The sequence below is a fragment of the Hylobates moloch genome, unplaced genomic scaffold (assembly GCF_009828535.3).
Source record: "Hylobates moloch isolate HMO894 unplaced genomic scaffold, HMol_V3 SCAFFOLD_19, whole genome shotgun sequence".
Lineage (NCBI taxonomy): Eukaryota > Metazoa > Chordata > Mammalia > Primates > Hylobatidae > Hylobates > Hylobates moloch.
Genome location: NW_026652294.1, coordinates 31,589,843 through 31,614,739, shown reverse-complemented (window position 1 = coordinate 31,614,739; position 24,897 = coordinate 31,589,843). Strand labels below are relative to the sequence as shown.

At 49.2% G+C, this 24,897-nt stretch overlaps 1 protein-coding gene and 1 long non-coding RNA gene across 7 annotated transcripts; one reads left to right on the top strand and one right to left on the bottom strand.

Moving 5' to 3' along the window:
- Positions 1–14: 14 nt before the first annotated feature.
- On the bottom strand, positions 15–9,065 carry LOC131382017 (uncharacterized). Of its 2 annotated transcripts, XR_009211165.1 has the most exons (4): positions 8,980–9,065; positions 8,470–8,562; positions 7,600–7,678; positions 15–2,879 (listed from the first exon to the last, which is right to left on the bottom strand). It is a non-coding gene; the product is annotated as an uncharacterized LOC131382017 (long non-coding RNA). The 2 variants fall into 2 exon arrangements; XR_009211164.1 differs by having other exon boundaries at positions 7,600–8,562.
- Positions 9,066–9,191: 126 nt separating this feature from the next.
- On the top strand, positions 9,192–24,143 carry RABL2B (RAB, member of RAS oncogene family like 2B). Of its 5 annotated transcripts, none has more exons than XM_032139248.2 (9): positions 9,192–9,362; positions 10,514–10,670; positions 14,904–14,933; positions 16,141–16,220; positions 17,076–17,155; positions 22,576–22,687; positions 23,038–23,132; positions 23,463–23,546; positions 23,713–24,143. In XM_032139248.2, the coding sequence occupies exons 2-9, from the start codon at positions 10,567–10,569 to the stop codon at positions 23,809–23,811; spliced, it is 684 nt and encodes a 227-aa protein (XP_031995139.1). In that variant the 5' UTR covers positions 9,192–9,362; positions 10,514–10,566; the 3' UTR covers positions 23,812–24,143. The 5 variants fall into 5 exon arrangements, with proteins under 5 accessions (XP_031995139.1, XP_031995136.1, XP_031995137.1 ...); XM_032139245.2 differs by having other exon boundaries at positions 9,194–9,362; positions 23,035–23,132; XM_032139246.2 differs by having other exon boundaries at positions 9,194–9,362; positions 10,510–10,670; positions 23,035–23,132.
- The last annotated feature ends 754 nt before the right edge of the window (positions 24,144–24,897 follow it).

The window sequence follows — 24,897 nt, the reverse complement described above, 5'->3', positions numbered from 1 at the left end:
GGCCCCTGCGAAGCTGTGGGCTGCTCTGCAGCTGGACCCCTGCCTCAGACCACAGGCTCTGCCACACCCACAGGAGGGTCTTCAGACAAGCTCAGCCCTTCCCCTCCATTAGCCAGGCATGGTGGCCCACGCCTGCAGTCCCAGCTACTCAGGAGGCTGAGGCGGGAGGACCACCTGAGCCCGGCAGGTTTAGGTTGTGGGGAGCCATTATCACACCAGCGTACTCCAACCTGAGTGACAGTGAGACCCTGCCTCCAAAAAGAAAACCAACAACTGCAGCAAGAATATTCCCAAAGTTGAGAAAACTAATGCAGCAAAACAGGAATCTACTAATATGTGTTAAAACTGGCAGTGGTAAAAGCGTGTGTGGATCAGGAACAAGCTTAGGTGGACAAATGTATGAAGATTGTGAAACCACAAAGTGCTTAAAGTGTATGGTTTTTCACTGCATCATCATTATTATTATTTTTGGACAGAGTCTCACTCTATCGCCCAGACTGGAGTCCAGTGGCATGGTTTTGGCTCACTGCAACCTCCACCTCCCAGATTCAAGTGGTTCTCCTGCCTCAGCCTCCCAAGTAATGAAGGGGGCCTGTCCCTCCACACCTGTTGGTATTTCTTGCAAGGTGGAGACAAGAGACTGAGAAAAGGAAGTAAGACACAAAGACAAAGTATAGAGGAAGAAAGTTGGGCCCAGGGGACCGGCGCTCAGCAAGTGAGGACCTGCACCGGTGCTGGTCTCTGAGGTCCCCCAGTATTTATTGATCACTATCTTTACTATCTCAGCGAGGGGGATGTGGCAGGACTATAGAGTAATGGTGGGCAGAGGGTCAGCAGGAAAACGTGAGCAAAGCAATCTGTGTCATAAATAAGTTTAAGGAAAGGTGCTGTGCCTGGATGTGCACGTAGACCAGATTTATGTTTAACTCTACACAAACATCTCAGTGCAGTAAAGAGTGGCAGAGCAGCATTGCCGCCAGCATGTCTCACCTCCAGCCACAGGGCGGTTTTCTCCTATCTCAGTAAATAGAATGTATGGTTGGGTTTTACACCGAGACATTCCATTCCCAGGGATGAGCAGAAGACAGATGCCTTCCTCTTATCTCAACTACAAAGAGGCCTTCGTCTTTCACTAATCCTCCTCAGCACAGACCCTTTATAGGTGTTGAGCTGGGGGACTGTAAGGTCTTTCCCTTCCCACAAGGCCATATCTCAGGCTGTCTCCGTGGGGGAAAACCTGAACAATACTCAGGCTTTCTTGGGCAGAGGTCCCTGCAGCTTTCCACAGTGCACTGTGTCTCTGGTTAATCGAGAATGGAGAATGGCAATGTCTTTTACCAAGCATACTGCCTGCAAACACATTTTTAACAAAGCACATTCTGCACAGCCCTAAATTCCCTAAACCTTGAGTCAATATAGCACATGTTTCTGTGAGCACAGGGTTGGGGCTAAGGTTACAGATTAACAGCATCTCAAAGCAGAAGAATTTTTCTTAGTACAGATCAAAATGGAGTTTCTTATGTCTTCCTTTTTCTACATAGACACAGTAACAGTCTGACCTCTCTTCCTTTCCCCACAGAGTAGCTGGGATTACAAGCATGCACCACTATGCCCAGCTAATTTTTGTATTTTTAGTAGAGATGAGGTTTTGCCATGTTGGCCAGGCTAGTCTCGAACCTCTGACCTTAGGTGATCCACCCACCTTGGCCTCCCGAAGTGCTATGATTACAGGCATGAGCCACCACGCCTGCTTCACTGTATTATTCATCAGCAAGACCTCTGTGGGAAATATCTGAATCCATTATCAGTGGTGAATCTATTGACTCTTTCAGTGGTGTCAATGTTATACTTCATTTGCTCTCCTGCATGTAACCAGCATTCACAGATGCACATTTGCAATTGATTTCAATGACAGGCAACATTAACTTTGAACCCCAATTAAGCAAAATGGCATCCACTCTTCTCAGTAATAGACCCACATTACAAAAATTAAACTCAATTATTGTTACATTTTGAATTTTGCCTATAATCACATTCTGAGGTTAAATTCAAAAAAATTAAAGAAGTAGTATAAAATTTTTAAAAAATTGCCTATAAAAAACATATGGAAGTTGCCAGCCTGGGCAACATGGCAAAACCCTGTCTCTACAAAAAAAAAAAAAAAATAGCTGGGCATGGGGTGCACCTATAGTCCCAGCCACTAGGGAGGCTGAGGTGGAAGGATCACTTGAGCCCAAGAGGTCCAGGCTGCAGTAAGCTGAGATCATGCCACTACACTCCAGCCTGGGCAACAGAGTGAGACCCTGTCTCAAAGAAAATTAAAAAGTAAGTAATTATACTATTCACCCTCGGATCCTTAAGAAAACAGTTTGGCCGGGCGCGGTGGCTCACGCCTGTAATCCCAGCACTTTGGGAGGCCAAGGCGGGTGGATCACGAGGTCAGGAGATCGAGACCATCCTGGCTAACACGGTGAAACCCCGTCTCTACTAAAAATACAAAAAATTAGCCGGGCGAGGTGGCAGGCGCCTGTAGTCCCAGCTACGCGGGAGGCTGAGGCAGGAGAATGGCGTGAACCCCGGGGGGCGGAGCCTGCAGTGAGCTGAGATCGCGCCACTGCACTCCAGCCTGGGTGAAAGAGCGAGACTCCGTCTCAAAAAAAAAAAAAAAAAAAAAAAAAAAAAAAAAACAGTTTGTAAATCCCTCAAACAGGTTATTATTATATCCACTTTATAGACGAGGAAATGAGGGCAGAGGTTCTGCAACTTGACCAGGGTTTCATAGCTAAGGTGCAGTCAGGGACGTTGGCTTCAGAGTACATGATGTGTACCACAGATCCATGCAGCCTTCCAACAACAACATTGAACAGAAGAACTGTCACCTGAGGAAATAAAACTAACAGCATAAGCAGAAGACGTTACAGATAATGCCCACATGATAAAATCACATTTGGGAAACCAGAACAAACTATTCTGAACTAGAGCCAATTAGAGATAATAGGCTCAGGAACTGGTTAACATGTTCAAACAATACGAAAACAATCATATTAAATGTAAAGATTGGCCGGGGGCAGAGGCTCATGCCTATAATCCCAGCACTTTGGGAGGCCGAGGTGGGCGTATCACCTGAGGTCGGGAGTTTGACACCAGCCTGACCAAAATGGAGAAACCCCATCTCTACTAGAAATACAAAATTAGTCAGGTGTGGTGGTGCATGCCTGTAATCCCAGCTACTTGGGCGGCTGAGGCATGAGAATCGCTTGAACCTGGGAGGTGGAGGTTGTGGTGAGCCAAGATTGTGCCACTGCACTCCAGCCTGGGCAACAAGAGCGAAACTCCGTTTAAAAAAAAAAAAAAAGAAAGAAAGAAAAATAAAGATTATACCATTACTGGGAAAGATACCAAATCTCAAAAGAGTAAAAACTGTGCCAAAAGCAGAAATTTAAGTACCACAATTTCATAAGCAAGAATACACTATTAAAAGATTCGGAGGCTGGGCGTGGTGGCTCACACCTGTAATCCCAGCACTTTGGGAGGCTGAGGTGGGAGGATCACTTGAGGCCAGGAGTCTGAGACCAGCCTGGCCAACATGGCGAAACCCTGTCTTTACTAAAAATAAAATAATCTGCCGGGCATGGTGGCACATGCCTGTAATCGCAGCTACTCGGGAGGCTGAGGCAGGAGAATCGCTTGAACTTGGGAGGCAGAGGTTGCAGTGAGCCAAGATCGTGCCACTGTACTCCAGCCTGGGCAACAGAGCAAAACCCTGTCTCAGAAAAAAAAAAAAAAAAAAAAAAAAAGATTTGGAGTGGGGAGTGGTGGCAGCTATCTACAGGCCGAGGCGGTAGGATCACTTGAGCCCAGGTGTTTGAGGCCATCCTGGGCAACATAAACAAGACCCCATCTCCTTGAGAGAGAGAGAGAGAGAGAGGTTGATTTATAAAGCAATTAAGACTGGGGCCTTGACCAAGAATCAATTATCAATAACCTAGACCCAACTAGTCTGAGGTGTCCTTTCTCTTCTGAGAGTTGAATGATTAACACAGAAAGTATAAAGTATAAAAATATAGTGCCGGGCACAGTGGCTCATGCCTGTAATCCCAGCACTTTCGGAGGCCAAGGCAGGTGGATCATCAGATGTCAGGTGTTTGAGACCAGCCTGGCTAACATGGTGAAACCCCGTTTCTACTAAAAAGACAAAAAATTAGCTGGGCATGGTGGCATGCACCTGTAGTCCCAGCTGCTTGGGAGGCTGAGGCAAGAGAATCGCTTGAACCCGGGAGGCAGAGGCTGCAGTGAGCCGAGATCATGCCACTGCACTCCAACCTGGGCGGCAGAGCGAGACTGTGTCTCAAAAAAAAATAAAATAAAATAGAATCTTATACATTTAATGCAACCCTAGGAAGCAATCAGGGAAGGTTCAAAAAATGAATAAGGGAATAAGAATAGGAGTAAAGAAATAAATTGAAATACCAGTGATGAAGATTTTCATAGCCTGTTCAAATCTAAGTATGTAGTCAATTTTGGGATCACTGTGATTTGGGGTTTGCTTTCTACCTAATAAGCTATTTAAAACACTGAGAAGGCAATATTAGAACTTTCATTTTAATGAAATATTCAGAATTTTGATTAAAATAAATACTAAATTAAGTTTACAAGTAACAGTTAAATATTTAGAGACATTTAATGTACTAAGTTTTGCGAACAGTACAAATATTTAAGAGTGTTGATTGAGGCTGAATGCGGTGGCTCACGCCTGTAATCCCAGCACTTTGGGAGGCTGAGACGGGTGGATCACGAGGTCAGATCGAGAGCATCTTGGCTAACATGGTGAAACCCAGTCTCCACTAAAAATACAAAAAAATTAGCCGGGAGTGGTGGCAGGCACCTGTAGTCCCAGCTACTCGGGAGGCTGAGGCAGGAGAATGGCATGAACCTATGAGGTGGAGCTTGCAGTGAGCAGAGATCATGCCACTGCACTCCAGCCTGGGTGACAGAGCGAGACTCCGTCTCAAAAAAAAAAAAAAAAAATAGTGTTGATTGGGAGTAAGGGAATATCAACTGCCAATAAATGTAGAAGATGAAAGAACAGGACTTTAAACAGCACATACTTAGTTATGGGTCTCCGTCTCCTACCCATACAGAAAAACTCCCCAACATTCATGACTTCATCCACTCTGACTAGCAGATAGGCCACATTTCCTGACACCCTGGCTCTTCACCTCAAAAGGTTTATCTTTCCACCACACCAGCAAAGACCCTCAGGATACACGATTCACACTGCCAGCTAAGCATCGACCCCAAGGGACAAGGTAAGCACACACTGAAGCAGCTGGGCCATCACAGTCCTAATCCCTACAACGGTGTCCACCCTGAGAATTGCAGCACTTGTAGAAGTTGGTCACTAGCTTGTCTGCAGAGCGAGTCTGAAGATGCAAGAAGTAAGCATGAGGATGTTTGCATTTGAGACATGGCTCTAGCAATCAGAAAAATGAAGAAGTAACGCACATTAAAAAAAAAAATGTTGCTCATGACTGTTAAAAGTAGGTATTAATTTTTTTTTTTTGAGACGGAATCTCCCACTGTAGCCAGGGCTGGACGTCAGTGGCGCACTCTCGGCTCACTGCAACCTCCGCCTCCCAGGTTCCAGCAATTCTCCTAACCAAAACCCTAGCCCTAACACTACACAAACCTAAACCCAAACCCTAACCCTAAACACTAACCCTAACCCCTAATGCTAATCCTAACCCTGACCCCTAAAACTAACCCTAAACCTAACCCCTAACCCCTGACCCTGACACTAACCCCTAACCCTAACCCCTAACCCTAATCCCTAACACTAACCCCTGACCCTAACCCTAACCCCAACCCCTAACTCTGACCCTAACCTACCGTGACCCTGACCCTGACCCTACCCTAACCCTAACCCCTAACCCTAACCTTAACCCTAACCCCTAACCCTAACCCTAGCCCTAGCCCTAACCCTAGCCCTAACCCCTAACCCTAACCCTAACCCTAAACATAACCTCAACCTCAGCCCCAAGCCTAACCCTAACGCTAACTCCTACCCCTAGCCTTTCTTACCTTTTACATCTGTCCAGATTCTCCAGTAGAAGCAGGGACTCTTGGCTCCCAGGTGTGCACCACTGCATGTGGCACAGGACTCCGTATCAGTCCCCAAATAGGCACGTGAATGCTCACAGTGCCAGCCATGCAGTGGAAGCCCAATGTATTCTCACCTCCAGAACCAGGGCCCAGCGCCTACATCAGGCTAATCAGGGCTAAAGTGAGCTAGGGCACCAAAGGTCTTCTTAAGACCAAGGCCACGTTGTGCCTCCTGTCACAGAGCAAGACGCAGCAGCCTTCCAAGTCAGGGGCCCTTCCCTGATGACACTCCAAGCTCAAAGCACTGGACTTTCACACAGTGAGGCTGCACACATTATTCTGTTTAAATCTCCACCTAGGCCACTGGGAGAAAGGGTGATAGAGGGACACTTGTATTGCCCTATGGTATACATGCTCTGGTTTATATGACTTCAAGCCGTTTACAAGAAACTCAAGCTGAAACACTACTTGTTTCCAACCTTTTGTTTGCAGAGGATTTGCAATTTACACTCCAAAACAAGACAGCCACAGAGCCCACTACTCCTCCTCTGAAGTCGCTCCGAGGGCCTCCGCATCAGTCCTAGAATTGGACTAACCTAACCTAACCTTACAGAAGGCCCAGATCTCACCTGCCCAAATCAGACATTTTAACACACACAGCTCTCAACAGCAGGACTTACAGACACAAAACTCTAAGGTAACGGATTGTCTCAACTCCTTCGTGTCTCAACGAACTAAAACACTGCCTAGCACAGGTGCACCATCAGCCTTATTCACTAAATAAACTTCTGTATATTTTATTCATCTTTGATTCTGGAAATGATACAATGAACATAAAAATGTTTTATAGGCCGGGCGCGGTGGCTCACGCTTGTAATCCCAGCACTTTGGGAGGCTGAGGTGGGCGGATCACGAGGTCAGGAGATCGAGACCACGGTGAAACCCCATCTCTATAAAAAATACAAAAAATTAGCCGGGCGTGGTGGCAGGCATCTGTAGTCCCAGCTACTCGGAGAGGCTGAGGCAGGAGAATGGCGTGAACCCAGGAGGCGGAGCTTGCAGTGAGCCGAGATCGCGCCACTGCACTCCAGCTTGGGCGACAGAGCGAGACTCCGTCTCAAAAAAAAAAATGTTTTATAAATTGGACTAAAGACCTTTGAGGTCTCTTCACAGGATCCTATCTGGTGGACCCCCAAATCTGCCAACACAGAGAAGACATCCGTAAACACGTGCAGGACAGAGGCCAGACAAAACCATCTCTCTCAGCCTCAAAGTGGCTTGGCAGTCACATGTGGGGTCTGGCCTATATGAGGAAGTCAGGCTTTCGGCTCGAGGCACCCTACTGCACTGCAAAACCAAGTTCTGCCGAACAAAGAAAAAACAGCCTGCTCACCCTCACTAATATCCCAGGTGGTAATCTGAGAGCATTATCTGCTTGACACCCCTCCTCCTCCACCCTCCATATCCAAGCTATCACCAAGGTCCTGGCAATCTTACCTCCTAAATGTCTCTCAAATCCACTTCTCTCCCTTCAGTGTCCAGGCCACCAGCATGACTTCTGCATATGTGTAGCAGCCTCCTCGCAGGATGTAAAAATGCAAATCTAGTCATAGGCTCTGTGAAAGGAAAATCTTGGGGCCCCAAAATTACTAAGCTAAAGGGAAAAGTTAAGCTGGGAAATGCTCAGGGCAAACCTGCCTCCCATTCTATTCCAAGTCACCTATCTCCTCACTAAGATAGGTGCACATCTGATTGCCTCCTTTGGAGAGGCTAATCAAAGACTCAAAACAATGCAACATTTGTCTCTCACCTATCTGTGACCTTGGAAGCCCCCTCCCTGCTTCCAGTTGTCCCCACCTTTCTGGATGGAAGCAACGTACTTCTTACATATATTGATTGATGTCTCATGTCTCCCTAAAACCAAGCTGTGCCCTGACCACCTTGGGCACATGTCGTCAAGACCTCCTGAGGCTGTGTCACGGGTGCACGTCTTTCTAAATTACCTGAAACCATCTCAGGTAGGGTTCGTAGCTCCCTTTCCCGAACCCTCCCAGGAGCCCCTCGTGGGCGCCCAGGTCCTGCATGCTGTTGTGGCCCAGGCTCACCTGGAGCAACTCGACTCTTCGTTACAGCCTCGTGAACCTTTCAGTTCCTAAGGCTGTCTAGCCTGTGAAAGGAAAATGAATCTGGGGGCCCCAAAATCACTAAGCTAAAGGGAAAAAAGCTGGGAACTGCTTAGGGCAAACCTGCCTCCCCTTCTATTCAGAGTCACCCCTCTGCTCACTGAGATAGGTGCATATGTGATTGCCTCCTTTGGGGAGGCTATTCAGAAACCCAAAAGAATACAACAGTTTGTCTCTCACCTACCTGTGACCTGGAAGCCCCTCCCTGCTTCGAGTTGTCCGGCCTTTTCCGACGGAACCAACGTTCATCTTACATATTTTGATGTCTCCTGTCTCCCTAAAATGTATAAAATCAAGCTGTGTCCCACCTTTGGCACATGTCAAGACCTCCTGAGGCTGTGTCACGGGCGTGCGTCCTCAACCTTGGCAAAATAAACTGTCTAAATTGACTGAGACCGTCTCAGATATTCGGGGTTCCCAATAGCTCACTCGCTTCCTCCTTGTGTGTTTTCTTCAGAAGAAATTTCACAGCTACTTGGTCCACACCTGTCTGCCCCACAGGACCCTCTCTTCTCCACAGGCACATGGGCGGCGCACCTGCTGAGCTGTGTGGAGGGGACCAGGTTCCTCTCCTAATTCCTGCTCAGTTAATAACAAATGTCGACAAGTCGAGAAAAATGCTCAAATTTACCCCATCAAAGAATTAAACACTGGTGAAAGCTTGACCTGTGCCCCCCACCCCTGACGTGCTCACCGCTCCACTCCCTCTAGGCGGGCGGCTCCCACTGAAGCCTCAATACCACACCCATAGCCAGGAGCCCCAGTCCCGCACTCGGCCGCATGCGCACTCCCTGCGGCCCTCCCGCCAGGCGCCGCGCTGGGCAGCCCGCGCCCCGGCGGGGTCCTTCAGGCCTTCGGCCGGGCAGCCTCCCTCGGGGTCCTTGCGCGGTTGCGTAGCAGCTGCGAGGACGCGGGCCGAGCCGGAAGCGGGAGTGCGCTGCAGCGCCAGCTGGGCCGTTGGGCGTGGTTCGAGAGCGCGCAGAGTCCAGACCGGCGGCAGGGCCCGAGGGGCTCCTGGCCGCCAGCGGGCCGACCCGCAGCGTCCCTGGTCTCTCCAGCCCTCACTCGGAACCGCACGTGAGGGCAAATCCGCCCCAGTGGCTGGCTTAGCACGCAGGGACAGCCCCTCCGAGGCCGCCCTAGGGGTGTGGGCGGGAGGGCGTCCCGGTCGGGGGAAGCACGGAAAGGTGGTTTCGCGAGGCTGTTGTGGGGGGCGGGACGGGCAGCCTGGCGATGCCTGGACATGGTTGGTGGCCAAAAACATTTATCGAAAGATAGCTTGCCCACTTATATCTCGAGGACAGCGACAAGCAAGTCCTCGCCTGTAAGCGGTGGCTCACGCCTATAGTCCAGGGATGCCGAGGAGGGAGGATCGCTTGAGTCCAGGAGTTGGAGGCTGCAGTGAGCCGTGATCGCGCCACTGCACTCCACCCTGGGCGACAGAGTGAGACCCTATCTCTAAACAAAAGAAAGAACGTCTTCAAGCGTGGGGCCATGCAGCTGGATTTGGCTTTCTGTCGCTCTCTCTACAGGGTACGGGTGAAAGGGGGCAGACCCCTCATCATGCTTTCCAGGCATCTGCCACTTCTCAGGAATTGTGTCCCTGGATAAACAAGGCGAAGTCCTTGGCTGTGCAGAAGCAGTAGCTGTGTGGTGGCACAGTCAGGAAAACTCGGGGGCCCTGTTGGTATTTTCTACCCCGACCCGTGTGCATACTTCTGTCGTAGCTCTTACCACAGTAGACTCTGCTATCATTGTGTCTTACATCCTCTGAACCCTGTGCGACGTCTGCTCATGGTGAATGCCCAGTAAGGTTCACCTATTGCTGCTATCTCGTCATCATATCATTTCCATGTGCCCACCTAGCTAAGAGTCTGGACTGTGGTTACATTCTCAGGAATGTTTGCAAAGTCATATTTAGGTGTGAGAAGAGCAAAACAGAGCTAGAGATTATGGTGCACACAGCCTTTGGCACTGGATGCCTGGTGAATGTCTTGTGCAAATGGGTAATGTGAGGAGCAGCATTTGGGGTGCACAGACTTAAGTATTTGTGTATAACATATTATTGATGCCTGTGTGTCATACTCTGCTACTCCAAGTCTAGTAGTCAATTGCTTACCATATCTCAGTCCGGCACTGAGGGAAGCAGTCTGGATGGAGGTACAGCTGGAGATTTGGTTGAGGGGACTTATCTCTGACAACAGCCTCTTGTTGATCTTCCCAGACAGTGACAAGACCCTCCCCTCCCTTGGGCTGGACCCCTCTCTACAGCTAGGAGCCAATGGCAGAAGACAGAACCAAACCCAGTGAGTTGGACCAAGGGAAGTATGCTGATGACAACGTGAAGATCATCTGCCTGGGAGACAGCGCAGTGGGCAAATCCAAGTATGTTGGGAGATTAGGGAATAAATACCAGCCCCAGAGAGGGTCTGGGTCATTTAAAAAGTCCTCCAGAGGCAGAGGAGCATGGCTTCTTGGGGCTGGTGGAGCAGTCTTGGCTGGAGCCCAGATGTTCATGGGGGAACGAGGGGAATCACGTGAGCAGTTGTGTGTGTTGGGTGGAGGGGGCAGGTCATAAGGACTGAGGAATTTGAGTGTTTCCTCTGAGCCCTGAGAGAATGTGTGGAGCAACTGAGGACACTGTATGTGGTTTGTGAGCTGAGGGATGGCAAGGGTGGGGAGTGGGAATGGAAAGAGAAAAGTGACTATGCCACCGTGACAGATTGGGTAAAGGTGGTAAAGATGCTTTCTTGGAGGGACTCTCTGAAATAGAGAAAACTCGGTAGAACTGACGATTGACTATAATCATTGTGAAGATTGGCTTATTCTTTTAATGAATTTTGGTGCCTACATGCCGCCCGGAGAGGTGAAGGGAGGCTCTGCGCTGCTGGCAGCTTGTCTCCATGAGACATCCTATTTCTCATGCCTAGGACTGGTGAGGGCACATGTCCATTTCTGCCTTCATAGCATGAGGGTACACTTGCCCCTGCCCAGAGAATTGCTTATGCTTATCTCCCAAGTACTCCAGGTCCACCTTGCTTTCTACCTTCATTTTCATCATCGTGTCCTTTGACTCAGGTAGCTCTGAATAACTCTGGGGGCTTTGCTGGTTTTTAGGCCATCTCCATGCATTTGAATTCTCTCTCTCTTCCCCACCACACAATCACACACTGCAGCTCTGGTTTAGTATTTGTTTGTTTGTTTGTTTGAGACGGAGTCTCGCTCTGTCCCCCAGGCTGGAGTGCAGTGACGTGATCTCGGCTCATTGCAAGCTCCACCTCCCGGGTTCACACCATTCTTCTGCCACAGCCTCGCGAGTAGCTGGGACTACAGGCGCCTGCCACCACGCCCGGCTAATTTTATTTTTGTATTTTTAGTAGAGACGGGGTTTCACCTTGTTAGCCGGGATAGTCTCGATCTCCTGACCTCGTGATCCGCCCGCCTCAGCCTCCGAAAGTGCTGGGATTACAGGCGTGAGCCACCGCGCCCGGCCTCTGGTTTAGTATTTTATAGTTACTTTGACCATCCTCAACAGCATGCCTGTACAATAAAAGTGAGGGTAGGTGTTGTAGTTTGGGAAGGTTACTCAATAAATAACACCCCCTTTATCCCCACTCAAGTTTAAAAACAACAAAGAGAGAATAGAAAAGGCAGGCAGGCAGGTGGAGAGCAAATTGCCACTTTAATAACAAACAGAACTTTCTGAGAATGTATCTTCATATGAGACGTAAGGTGGCCTGCCCGCTAACTCAGTGCTACCCAGCTCCCAAGTTCAATGCTAGTCTCTTTATACGCCTCATTTCAAACAGCAACAAAAAATAAGAATCCAAGTAGTTAACTTGACGTCAGAGATTACCATAACATTGGCCTCCACAGACACAAGAATTAGAAAACAAGCCAGTCTTCATCCACTAGCAGTATCTCAGGAACAAGGTTGTCCCAGATACAAAGACCATGATGGAAACTGAGGGAAGGTGAGTGCATGAGAACACCGTGGTTCAGTTTTGATTGGACTCAAGAATTATCTGCCAGTTTTCAGTGTCTCTAACCTATGAATCTAAACTCAGTTGGGCTAAAACACCCATTAAGAGGTTAACACATCCAGGCTGTGGTGAGCTATGATCGTGCCACTGCACTCTAGCCTAGTGACAGAGCAAGACCCTGTCTCAAAAAAAAAAAAAAGTTAACACCTGTGTTCATCATATCTGAAGGGCGTCTGTTGTACACGGCCTCATTTCTAGATAGCGATGTTGAGGCAGTGCGGCCTTCCTGCACAGTTCAGAAATTTACTACAGTAGCAGCCCCAGTCACCAGGCTTTCTTTAAGGTGCCTTTTTTTTTTTTCTCATGCAGCATGTTCATGCTTCTTGATTCCACCCAGGGCTCTGTTGGTGGGCTCTGATGACAGCTCCCCTACCCCCTGTGAACAGGTGTCCTCAGACCTGGGCACTGCCTCCTGTGGAAGGCTTTTCCTTCGCTCCTGCACATGCCACCTTCCTGAGCTGCGATTACAGGCGTGAGCCACTGCGCCTGACCAGATTTCTTTTGACCCCAGGTGATCATACTGCTTAATAACAAGACATGGCAAGACATGGTGTTTTTTGGGGGTTTTTTTTTTTTTTTGAGACAGAGTCTTGCTCTATCACCCAGGCTGGAGTACAGTGGCGCAATCTTGGCTCACTGCAACCTCCGCCGCCCGGGTTCAAGCAATTCTCATGCCTCAGCCTCCTGAGTAGCTGGGATTACAGGCATGCGCCATCATGCCTAGCTAACTTTTTTGTATTTTTAGCAGAGGTTTTGCCATGTTGGCCAGGCTGGTCTGGAATTCCTAACTTCAAGTGATCTGTCTGCCTTGGCCTCCCATAGTGCTGGGATTACAGGTGTGAGCCACCACACCCGGCCAACAAGACGTGGCTTTCTGATTCCATCTTTAAGAGTAGTTAGGTCCAGATGTGTTGTCTTTTTTCTTTGATAGCTGTCTAACTTGGTCTTTAGGGTCTTCCATTCCCGTTAATAATTACCTATCATCGTTGTGCAAAGAGGGCAAAGACACACCCCCCACCCCCAACTAAGGCCACATGGTGAGTACAGAGTAGGGTGATGGGGGAAATTTACAAGCAGAAAAGTCACAGCATGTGACTCCCTGGGTCCCAGGCTCTCATTATCCTGAGGGAGTTGTGCTTAGGCCAACAGTAACCAGTGCCTACTCTAAGTATTTTTGGGAAAAGAAGTCAGGGAACATCTGTGTATGTGACAGAGACAGAGGCAGCTTCCTAGAGCCTCCGGAGGTAGGCCTGCTCTGTTTTTGAGCTCAGGCTTGCCAAGCTGGTTCTCTGCTAAGCTGCAGAATGTTGGGAGGGAATGAGTCTCTGGGGCTTGTTTTTCTCTCCTTCATTCTGTCTTCCAGAGGCAACTTTTCCTTAAGAAAGTCCCTCTATGCCTGTGTTTTTATTCTTTCACTGCTTCTGCTCTGATGAGGCAAGTTTATGGATCTCTCCTCTTCCTCCTCCACTTCCTGAACATGTGCCCTCTCAAGACAGTGTTCTGAGCTTGAGTCTTTTTCATTTACCATCTTGACCTCTGGCCACGGTAATTTCTTTGTGTAATTTTCTACGTCATCTAAGAAGATGATGTGTTTTCTTTATAGTAAGGGTGCTGTTTCTTCATAGTTATAAATAAAATCTATCCTCCTTTTACAATTGAAGCTGCAGTTTAAATATCAGAAGTATAAAATCATGGTTAGAGTGTATTACGCTGACAGACAGGCAAGCAGTGACCCTTCAAAACATGAGGGAAAAAAGGTTGCAGTGTCAAGAGAGTGGTCAGGGAAGGCCGAGTTGTAAAGGTAACATTGGGTCAAAGACTTGAAAAAAGCAAGGAGTAAGCCTTGCAGATATGGCCAGTGGCTAGACCAGAGGGAGAGAAAAGAAATGGGAGAGTTTGAACTGAAAGAAATGGGGAACCACTGGATGGTTTTGCACAGAGGAGTGACCAAGTCTGCCTAAGTTTTTCACAGGGTAACTGACCACATTCAGAATAGATAGTCCTCTCAGTAACCAACAGATCAAGCAGATTCTCCTGTCTCAGCCTCCTGAGTAGCTGGGATTACAGGCGTGCGCCACCACGCCTGGCTAATTTTTTGTATTTTTAGTGGAGACAAGGGCTTCACCATGTTGGCCAGGCTGGTCTCAAACTCCCGACCTCAAGTGATCCACCCACTTCAGCCTCCCAAAGTGCTGGGATGACAGGCGTGAGTCACCGCGCCCAGCCGGGAAATGGCTTTTGAACGGAAGGCACAGCTTTGGCCTGGCCTCTGTTGCCCTGTGCATAACACAAGGGTAATTGTATGTGCAGCACTGTGCTGTGGTGGAAATAACAGATGTGAGAGCTTCACGTGGGCTGGTGTGTGTACTCATAGCGACGGGAGCTGTTTTGTTATGACGGGTTGGTAATGCTGATTCCCCGATTCCAGACTTGACTCGGAAACTGTGTGGCTGTGGAGTGAAAGGGGGAAGGGAAGCCACAGGTGGCTTCCAGGTTGTCAGCCTCAGGGTGATAAAGTTTGGGACAAGGGAGAGATGGAGACGCCATCTGACCACCTTGCCTGTTCTGCTTACAGACTCATGGAGAGATTTCTCATGGATAGCTTGTATCCTTCAAGGTTTGAAATACCCCTTGTTCCTGTGGGTCTTCCCACGCTCATGTATCGGTGTCCCACTGCCCACCCCTTTGTACCAGCAGCCCAGGAAGGAGGATTGGGTAAGTGAATGCACAGGTTTTGTTCCGCACTTGTTTCTTGCCGATTGACCCACGTGGCATTGCACAATCAGTGCTGTATATTTTGGAGCTTACTCATATTTGGATTGTTTTATATTAAGAGGGCAGTAGAATGGCAAACAGCAAATGGTTTGGATCTAATGCCTGGATTCAGACCCCACCCACCTCCTCCTCCTCAGTAGCTTCTGACGCTGGCCAAGTCATTTAACCTCTCTAACGTCAAAGCTTGGGCCCCCTACTATTGAAAAAAAATTCTCTAATATGAACGAACTTTGTAAAATAGCAGCTGCCAGCCCCACCCTCCTCCCATGAATTGTTATATTGTATAGGTTTGGAGTGAGTTCCTCCCCACAACTGGGAGATTTTTAAACAGCTTCCCAAGTGGATCCACTGAGAACCACAGGTGGGAAGAGCCCCTGGAGCCTGGTGCTCCCTGTCCTGGGCTCGGCACCCCAAGGCTCAGTTGCCTTAAGATCTGAGTATGTGTTACCCCACCTGTACCAAGTGCTTCTGCACACCCAGCCCACCTGCGTCATTTGGCTCTGCTTTTTACACTGTCCGGCTTCTTGCAGCCTCGGAAGGTGTTAATCCCCAGAGTTTAACCCTTTTTCTCAGGGTTTCACACGTAGGCAGACTCCAAATTGATTGACAGCTTGTCAACTGTATGGCTTGTGGGAGCTTTCGTCCCTGGAATGGTCATGTTGCTACCTAGGGTTAGGGTTTCCTTTCTAGCCTGCGAAAGCTCCATCCATGATTGAGTTGGGGTACCCACATTTGCATTTTCCAACTGCATGATGCCCTTTATGACACTTGTCTGTAAAATCCTGTTCTATGTTTTACCTCAGACTTCGATGGCCAGGACACACTCCCATCTTCTCCCACCCCTCACCCTTCCATGGAGCTTGTACCAGTGGTATGTGAAGCTGATCCTCTGTCTGCAACATTCATTTGATTTAAAATCTCAATAACTCCAAAGAGAAGAGGAGGGAGAGGATCCATTTCATCAAACCAAACACCCCTGCTCCCCACTCCTTCCTTACCTCCCCTTTTATTGATTTTGGTCCTTAACCTGAGTGCAGTCAGCCACAGCAGCTGTCCACGTACGCCCTGACCCTGTACAAGCACACAGCCACGGTAGATGGCAAGACCATCCTTGTGGGTAAGTGGCACAGGGCCAAGCCATGCTGACCCTCAGGAAAGAGGAAATGGGAGACGAGGGGAGGTGAGGGAAGGTTCATAAGGAGAGAGTCCAGAGGGAGAAAATGAGACCCCAGGCAGGGACAAGGGGTGGTAGAGAGAACCCAGAGAGCCAGGAGCCGGGAGGCCATTAGAGGGTGGAAGGAGGCACGCAGGGGCCACGTCCCAGCCCTCTGACCTGGCGTCCAGGCCAGCACCTGTGCAGGACAGGGTTCATGAAAGGAGAAGTCAGGGGACTGTACCCACCTCAGGGAAGAAGAACTTAAGAGGCCTTCGACGAGGCAGTAGTTTTCCTAGCTTCAGGGGTTCTTACTCAGCCAGTTTAAAAAAATAAATGTGGTCAGAACATGATCTCCCACATCGGGCTGTGACCTTCCATCGGGTCGTAATCTTCTCCTTGGCCAGGCACACAGCCTGCCTGACTCTGTCTACCATCTGTGGTCAGTGCACGTGAGCAGTTGGACTAGTTTAGAACTTAGAGGACCCTGCATGTCACGTGGGAAACGGGGAACTATCTTCTCCCTCCTTGGGCTTCCAGTGTGTTGTCCTTCCTCCTGGCCCCGACCCACTGTCTTCCCATACACACAGGTGAACACACACCTCTCACATCACACTCAGGTACACTGTCTTGAAGACACACGCGTGGGGCTGTGTGGTCTCTGTTTCTCCCTGTGCTCCCCTTGTACACTCACACACGTGCTGTGGTTTGTGCCACATGTGTGTTGTATTTTAGTGACTTGCACAGAAATGCACCAGGCATGTGGGTCTCTCTGACCTCCAGCCCCAACAGGCAGTCAGAGCTGTGTTCACATTGCAGACTTTTGGGACACGGCAGGCCAGGAGCGGTTCCAGAGCATGCATGCCTCCTACTACCACAAGGCCCACGCCTGCATCATGGTACGAGACGGTGGGGAGGTGGATAAAGGCACTGGGCAAGTCTGGCCTGAGGGGTGAGGGGCCTGGCAGCCCTGGGCCCTTGTAACCAAGTCTGGGTGTTGTGGGAGGGGGGCGTAGGGTCACCCGGGGATGTTTCAAACCACACCTGCTCCCCAGAGCTTCTTAGTGAGAAAGTGCCAGGTGAGCTCTCTGTAGGTGGGGATGGGTGGAGAAAAGGTGGAACAGCAAGCTCAGGGCTTCAACATCAGGTGTAGCATCCAAGAGGCAAACATGTGCCTGAGACAGGGCCACAGTCCCTCTGATGGACCTACCCTGTCAGACAAGCTCCCAAGGCCTCCCTCCACTGCTGCCTGCTGCGTTTCCCTAGGTGGCGCACGCTGCGGGTCCCAGAGAACCTTCTCTCTCGGGCCAGCCCCTTGCCTCCCGCCAAGCCTCCCAGTTTGTTGCCTAGGACGGGATCCTCAGGGTTCCACCCCGGTGGCCAGGGTGTGGTGAGTGCCTGAAATGCAGCCGAGGAAAGGGAGCTCTGTGTCCTATGGAGGTTCCTACCCGTGAATTCCCTGGCTTGGTTCTCAGGCCACCACTTTGAGATGCTGAAAAGGAGCATGTTTTTCTTTTGGGCCGCTTAGAAAACATTTTCATGGCTGGGCACGGTGGCTCACACCTGTAATCCCAGCACTTTGGGAGGCCAAGATGGGTGGATCACCTGAGGTCAGCAGTTTGAGACCAGCCTGGCCAACATGGTGAAACCCCGTCTCTACTAAAAATACAAAAAATTAGCCGGGCCTGGTGGCGGGTGCCTGTAATCTCAGCTACTTGGGAGGCTGAGGCAGGAGAATCACTTGAACCCGGGAGGCAGAGGTTGCAGTGAGCCGAGATCACACCATTGCACTCCAGCCTGGGCAACAAGAGCAAAACTCCATCTAAAAATAAAAAAAAATAAAAAATAAAATAAAAAATTAAAAAACCCTACATTTTCATGAATGTCAGCCATCAACAATGCAGAAAGTAATAGACTAGTCTTCTGAATTATTAACCCTAGCAATTGTCACCAAGTGAAAACCTCGGTCACTAAAACTTCTTGGAATAGCATTCAAGGTTTTGCTTTAACACAAAACCCCAAAACTTGGTGGTACAAAACAACCATTTTCTGATGGATCGGGAATCCATGTCTGAAGTCTCAGCTAAGAAGACTCCAAGGCCGGGTTCCAGGCTGGAACTGCCTGGGGCATCTCCCCACACACACACTGGTACTTGCCTAGACCTCCAGCAGGTTCTGCTCCCCGTTTTCTTTGCAGTTTGTCAGTTGGGCTGATTTGGGTTTGCTCACAGAGTGTCAGCCAAGATCCCAAGATCAAGTATCCAAAGAGAACCCAGTGGGACTTATATTTCCTTTTATGGCCCAGCCCTGGAATACGTGGCATCTCTCTGGCCATAGTCACAGAGGGAAGAAACAGATGGCATCTCTCAGTGGGGAACCAAAGTCACACGATTACAAGAACACATGGGATGGACAGGTTGCCACCATTGTTGGCATATATTAATAAAGTCTGCCATGGCACCCCATAGCATTTAGACACCCACCTTTCCAGCCCTACCTCCCACTTAGTGCTTGTAAGTATGCACGGCCTTAGCTTGGCACTGAGAGGGATGCATGGCTGAGTAGGTGTCATCTCATCTGTAAGAAGCAATAGCAGAGGGGATCCAGAAGGAGCTGCTGTGTTCTGCTCATTGTCACCTGCTCCTCTGCACACCTTCCTTCATGCTGTTCCCTCAGCTTCTCCCCAGCTCACACCCCTTTGAAACTCTGCTCATTTTTCAGGCCCTGCTTAAATGCCACCACCTCCATGCAGCCTCCTCTGATGTTTGTCATTAGAATTGCTCTTTCCTGTGTGCTCCTGCACCACTGATCACTTCCACAACATGGATTGTCTGTGATGCACATGTGCAGGATGCCAGGAATGCCAAGGTGGAAAGACACAAGTGCTGCCCCCAGGAACTTACTGACTGGTGGGCACAGTACAGATACCAGTGGTGAGGACAGTTGAGGATTCTTCCCTTCTGACCCTTTGCAGATGGTAAAGGAAGGAGCTCGTCACCTAATTCCCCCGACTGCCCCTTAAGAACAAAATCCCTTGAAAAATTCCAAAAGCTTTAACTCTGATAACTGTTAAGGTACTCAACAAGAGGATGATGGGGCAAGGCAAATGGGGGCAGTGTAGTGCAGAAGTCTGACCCTCAAGAGCAGAGGAGCTTGGTCCTAGCCAGTTTGGTTTCAGGCCTACAGTGGCATTTGGTATTTTGAGCTCACCTCTCTTTTGCTCTTGGAGTGACTGCTTCCTGCATCTGAGGCATCTCCATGGGCTCCCCTCAGACCCTCTTCTGAAGGCCTGGGGTGTCTCTCCTGCCACCATGCCTGTGTCTGCAGGTGCCTGCCACCAGCCCCAGTCTGCTGCACGGGGCCTGGCGGGTAGAAAGCACTTGCCTTCTGACAACATGGGGAGCTGAGGGTCAGAGACGGAGCCAGGGCTCGACCCTCCACCTTGAAACCTTGAGATGGGGATGCTTCTCATTCTAGCCAGCTCTTCTTCAGCTCTCAAAACAAGGAAAGGGTGCTCAGGAAACCAGACCTGGACAAAAGGCATCTGTGCCTGGTGTGAGGCAGAGTCCAGAAGTTTAGTTACAGACATCCTTTATAAGGAGTCTTCATCGGGAATTCAAGACAACCTGGTGATTCATTGAAATTGGCCTGTGAAAGAGAATCCACATAGACTTCCTGCCGCCTCTTGAGATGTGACAGCTGCTGACCCTCTCACCACCACACAGGGCGAGCCCCTAGCCCTGAGCTTGAGCCATGTTGCTTGCACAAATAGCTGGGTGATTTAGAAGTGAGGTCAGCTGTGCCAGCAGTTACAGGGTGGTGGTTGTCTGTAACTTTAATCCACTGACTGTTGTACTAGGGCAGTTTGGGCTACACACTTCGGAGGAGCTCCTGTGAAGGGCATGAAGGCTCACTGCAGCAGCAGCTCAGTTGTCTTTCAGAGTTCTGCCCTTAGAGCTGGTTTGCAGTGCTCATCCTTCTTGCTGATATTTTAAAATAGGTAAAAGCAGGCTGGGCACGGTGACTCATGCCTTTAATCCCAGCACTTTGGGAGGCCTAGGCGGGCAGATCACCTGAGGTCAGGAGTTCGAGACCAGCCTGACCAACATGGTGAAACCCTGTCTCTACTAAAAATACAAAAATTAGCCAGGCGTGGTGGCGCGCACCTGTAATCCAGCTACTCAGGAGGCTGAGACAGGAGAATCATTTGAACCCAGGAGGTGGAGGTCGCAGTGGCAGTGAGCCAAGATAGCACCACTGCACTCTAGCCTGGGCAACAGAGCAAGACTCCATCTCTAAATAAGTAAATAAATAATAAATAAATAAATATAGGTATAAACAAATTATAAGGTAATACAATTATGAACTACAAATAATAAAACATAAAAATTACTTTTAAAAAATGTAAAGAGGCCAGGCACAGTGGCTTATGCCTGTAATCCCAGAAATGTGGGAGGCCGAGGCAGGAGGATGCTTGAGCCCAGGAGTTCAAGACCAGCCTGGTTAATATAATGAGAGCTCACCTCTACAAAAAATACACAGAATTAGCCAGGCATGGTGGCATGTGCCTGTAGTTCCAGCTACTCAGGAGGCTGAGGTAGGAGGATCACTGGAGCCCAGGGAGTCGAGGGGGCAGTAAGCCAAGATTGTGCCACTGCACTCCAGCCTGGGTGACAGAGTAAGACCCTATCTCAAAAAACAAACAAAAAGCAGAACAAAGAAATAAACAAAAGCTTAAAAGTAAATCAGCCAGGTGCAGTAGCTCATGCCTGTAATCCCAGTACTAGGGAGGCCTAGGCGGGCAGATCACTTGAGGTCAAGAGTTTGAGACCAGCCTGGCCAACATGATGAAACCCCGTCTCTACTAAAGTATAAAAATTAGCCAGGCGTGGTGATGAGTACCTGTAATCCCAGCTACTCCAGAGGCTGAGACGAGAATCGCTTGAACCCAGGAGGTGAAGGTTGCAGTGGCAGTGAGCCAAGATAGCACCACTGCACTCCTGCCTAGGCAACAGAGCAAGACTCCATATATGGAGATCACTTGAGGTCAAGAGTTCGAGACCAGCCTGGCCAACATGGCGAAACCCTGTCTCTACTAAAAATATAAAAATTAGCCAGGCATGGTGGCGCACACCTGTAGTCCCAGCTACTGAGGAGGCTGAGACAAGAGAATCACTTGAACACAGAAGGCAAAGGTTGCAGTGAGCTGAGATTATGCCACCACACTCCAGCCTGGGTAACTGAGCAAGACTCCATCTAAAAACAAACAAACAAACAAAAAAAAAACAGAAATGAAGGCCAGTTGTGGTGGCTAACACCTGTGACCCCAGCATCTTTAGAGGTCCAGGTGGGAGGATCCCTTGAGGCCAAGAGTTTGAGATGAGCCTGGGTAACATAGGGAGAGCCTGCCTCTACCAAAAAAAAAAAAAAAATTAAAAATTAATGCGTGCATGCTACTTGGGAGGCTGAGGTAGGAGGGTCCCTTGAGCCCAGGAGTTTTGAGGTTACAGTGAGCTGTGACTGAGCCACTGCATTCTAGCCTGGGTGACAGTGAAACCCTGTCTCTAAAAAGTAAATAAATAAATAAAAGTAAATCAATAGTAACTAAAGTAAAACTCTAGAAACATTTACAGTTAACTACAGAGGAACTTTAAAACAGTTTAAGCAATAAATATGAGTAGCCTAAAAAACACAAAAGTTTTTACAATTTCTAACAGACTGTATCAATTGGCAAATTGATTCAATTTATGATTGTTAAAATAGGTGAATAAGATTAGATGACAACAAAAAAGGAATACGTTATTTATTTATTTATTTGAGACAGAGTTTTGCTCTTGTTGCCCAGGCTGGAGTGCAATGGCATGATCTGGGCTCACTGCAACCTCCGTCTCCCTAGTTCAAGCAATTCTCCTGCCTCAGCCTCCCAAGTAGCTGAGATTACAGGCATGCGCCACCATGCCCAGCTAATTTTTTGCATTTTTAGTAGAGACGGAGTTTCACCATGTTGGCCAGGCTGGTCTCAAACTCCTGACCTCAGGTGATTGACCCGCCTCAACCTCCCAAAGTGCTGGGATTACAGGTATGAGCCACTGCACTGGGCCAAGAATAAGATTTTTAAAAACATTTTTGCATCTGGAGGCTCCAGGGGGCTTCCCTGAGAAAGGGCAGCCTCTGTGGTCAGAGAGGCTGCAATTCCAGAGCATTCCCACAAACAGCGCCATGTGTTCATGCTCACCTGCGTGGGTGTGTGAGTCACCTGGAGATGGAGTGCAGAAACGGTGACATACCTGAGCTATCTTTCTTCCTCTGCCCTTTGCAGGTGTTTGATGTACAGAGGAAAGTCACCTATAAGAACCTGAGCACCTGGTACACAGAGCTTCGGGAGTTCAGGCCAGAGATCCCATGCATCGTGGTGGCCAATAAAATTGATGGTGGGGCCATCCCTGCACCTGGGTGTTAGCAATTCACTGGGGACCCGCCCTCACACATTTCCTCCTCCATTCCCGGGGCAGGCAACCTTCAGTGATTGGTCCTCCCTCCCACGATAAGATACAACCCTTGGTTGCTTGCATTCTTCCCACCTTATAAAGAAGTCAGCTAAGCCAACCTGCCCTCTTTCCAAGACACAGATCCCTATTAACTGAACTCTTTCTAGGGCAAGTTTCCCAATCATCCCTGCCTATCCCACTTTCTGGAATGAAGGCCTCCAGTGGTCCCCTCTCCAAACCCTCTTCCCTTCCCTTGACAGACAGACCAATGTCCTACCTTCTCTCTACAGCAGACATAAACGTGACCCAAAAAAGCTTCAATTTTGCCAAGAAGTTCTCCCTGCCCCTGTATTTCGTCTCAGCTGCTGATGGTACCAATGTTGTGAAGGTATGGTTGACTGCAGAGGTAGCTAGCAAGGTCAGGGCGCTAGGTGGTAAAGGGAAGCTGTGAAGAGAAGGGCCTACTGCAGGTGTGATGGAGAGAACGGGGACAGTGCATGGGCATGGGTGGCAGGGAGGGGAGGAGCTGATGGGCCTGGACTCGATGAGGCAGAAGTCCATTGACCATACATAGGTCAGGGTGATGAGGAGAGGCAAATGGAGGGGTAAGGTTGCTGATTTTAGGAATGGAGTATTGTGTAGTCTCACCGTGAGGCCAGTGGGGTGGACTGGGCAGAGTCCAAGGCACTCTCATCCACCATCTCTACCTCACCCCCAGCTCTTCAATGATGCAATTCGATTAGCTGTGTCTTACAAACAGAACTCCCAGGACTTCATGGATGAGATTTTTCAGGAGCTCGAGGTAGGTCAGGTCCACATTTCGGGTGGGATGGAAGAAACGGCTTCTCTTCAGGGATAGGGACTACAACCCAGTAGAGTGGCTCTTGCCTAAGTTTGCCCCACTAAATGTATCAGAGCTGCAGCTGAGCAAATGCAGGGCCAGGCCTCACCTGCGACCCTGTTCACAGAACTTCAAGTTGGAGCAGGAAGAGGAGGACGTGCCAGACCAGGAGCAGAGCGGCAGCATCGAAACCCCATCAGAGGAGGCAGCCTCTCCCCACAGCTGAGGGGCTGGGGCTGGGGTGGGTGGAGACCTTTTAAAATACCCTTCCCTTCAACAACTCTCCAGCTCTGAATGGGGAAACTGTCTAGGCCATCCCCTCTTCTACCTCCTGCAACCCACCCATCCTATTAGCCTCCCACATGCAAGGCCCTTGATACAGGGATGAGGTCAGCACCAGCAAACTCTGGACTGGTGGAAGAAGTCCCCACCAGATCTCCTAGAAGCAGAATTAGGGATCAGTATCATTAACACCTTCCCCACGCCCTCCCCCCAGGCAGACAGTGAAGAGAATCAGAAAACATGACTGTGTCACTTTAATAAAGGAAATTTAGGTGTTTTTTGTTTGTTTTTGTTTTCTTTCCAAAGCTCACCTCGGGAACAATTCCTTGTGCTTCTGCTGAGGTCATGATTGCCCCCCACCCACAGCTGAATCTGTGAGGCCCCATCCTTTCCCTAAGTTGTCTCCCATCTTTTTTCCTCTTCAGTCTCCCAATCATCTGGTTTGTTTGTTTCTTTGTTCGTTTTGAGATGGAGTCTCCCTCTGTCGCCAGGCTGGAGTGCAGTGGCGCAGTCTCGGCTCGCTGCAACCTCTGACTCCCTAGTTCAAACGATTCTGCCTCAGCCTCCTGAGTGGCTGGCATCACTACCAGCTAATTTTTGTATTTTTAGTAGAGACGGGGTTTCACCATTTTGCCCAGGATGGTCTCGATCTCCTGACCTCGTGATCCGCCTGCCTCGGCCTCCCAGAGTGCTGGGATTACAGGCGTGAGCCACCGCGCCCGGCCCCAATCATCTGTTTTTAAACAAGTATTTTTGAGCAGATAGCTATTCACTCCAGATTTCTGTGTACCCACTGTGTTTCAGGAGCTCTTCTAGGTAAAGCTGAGATCACAGGAACAGGTTTCCCATTAGAGTTAAGTAAAAGCAGGTGACAGGCCTAGCTATAGTTAGGAATACACAAGTGGTAAAATCCAGAGTCCCTACAGCCACACCACAAGGTACATCCATTTGGACTACAAGAAGAGCTTCCTTTAAAGTTCCTATTTCGGCATAAAGAGGCTGTCCTTTTTTTGAGGAATAGTTTGGACCT

Coding starts and splice junctions, on each gene's coding strand:
- RABL2B (XM_032139245.2), top strand. CDS start 10,567: ATGGCAGAAGACAGAACCAAACCCAGTGAGTTGGACCAAGGGAAGTAT. Junction 16,221..17,075: donor TGGCAAGACCATCCTTGTGG/GTAAGTGGCACA, acceptor TTCACATTGCAG/ACTTTTGGGACACGGCAGGC. Junction 23,133..23,462: donor ATGGTACCAATGTTGTGAAG/GTATGGTTGACT, acceptor CCTCACCCCCAG/CTCTTCAATGATGCAATTCG.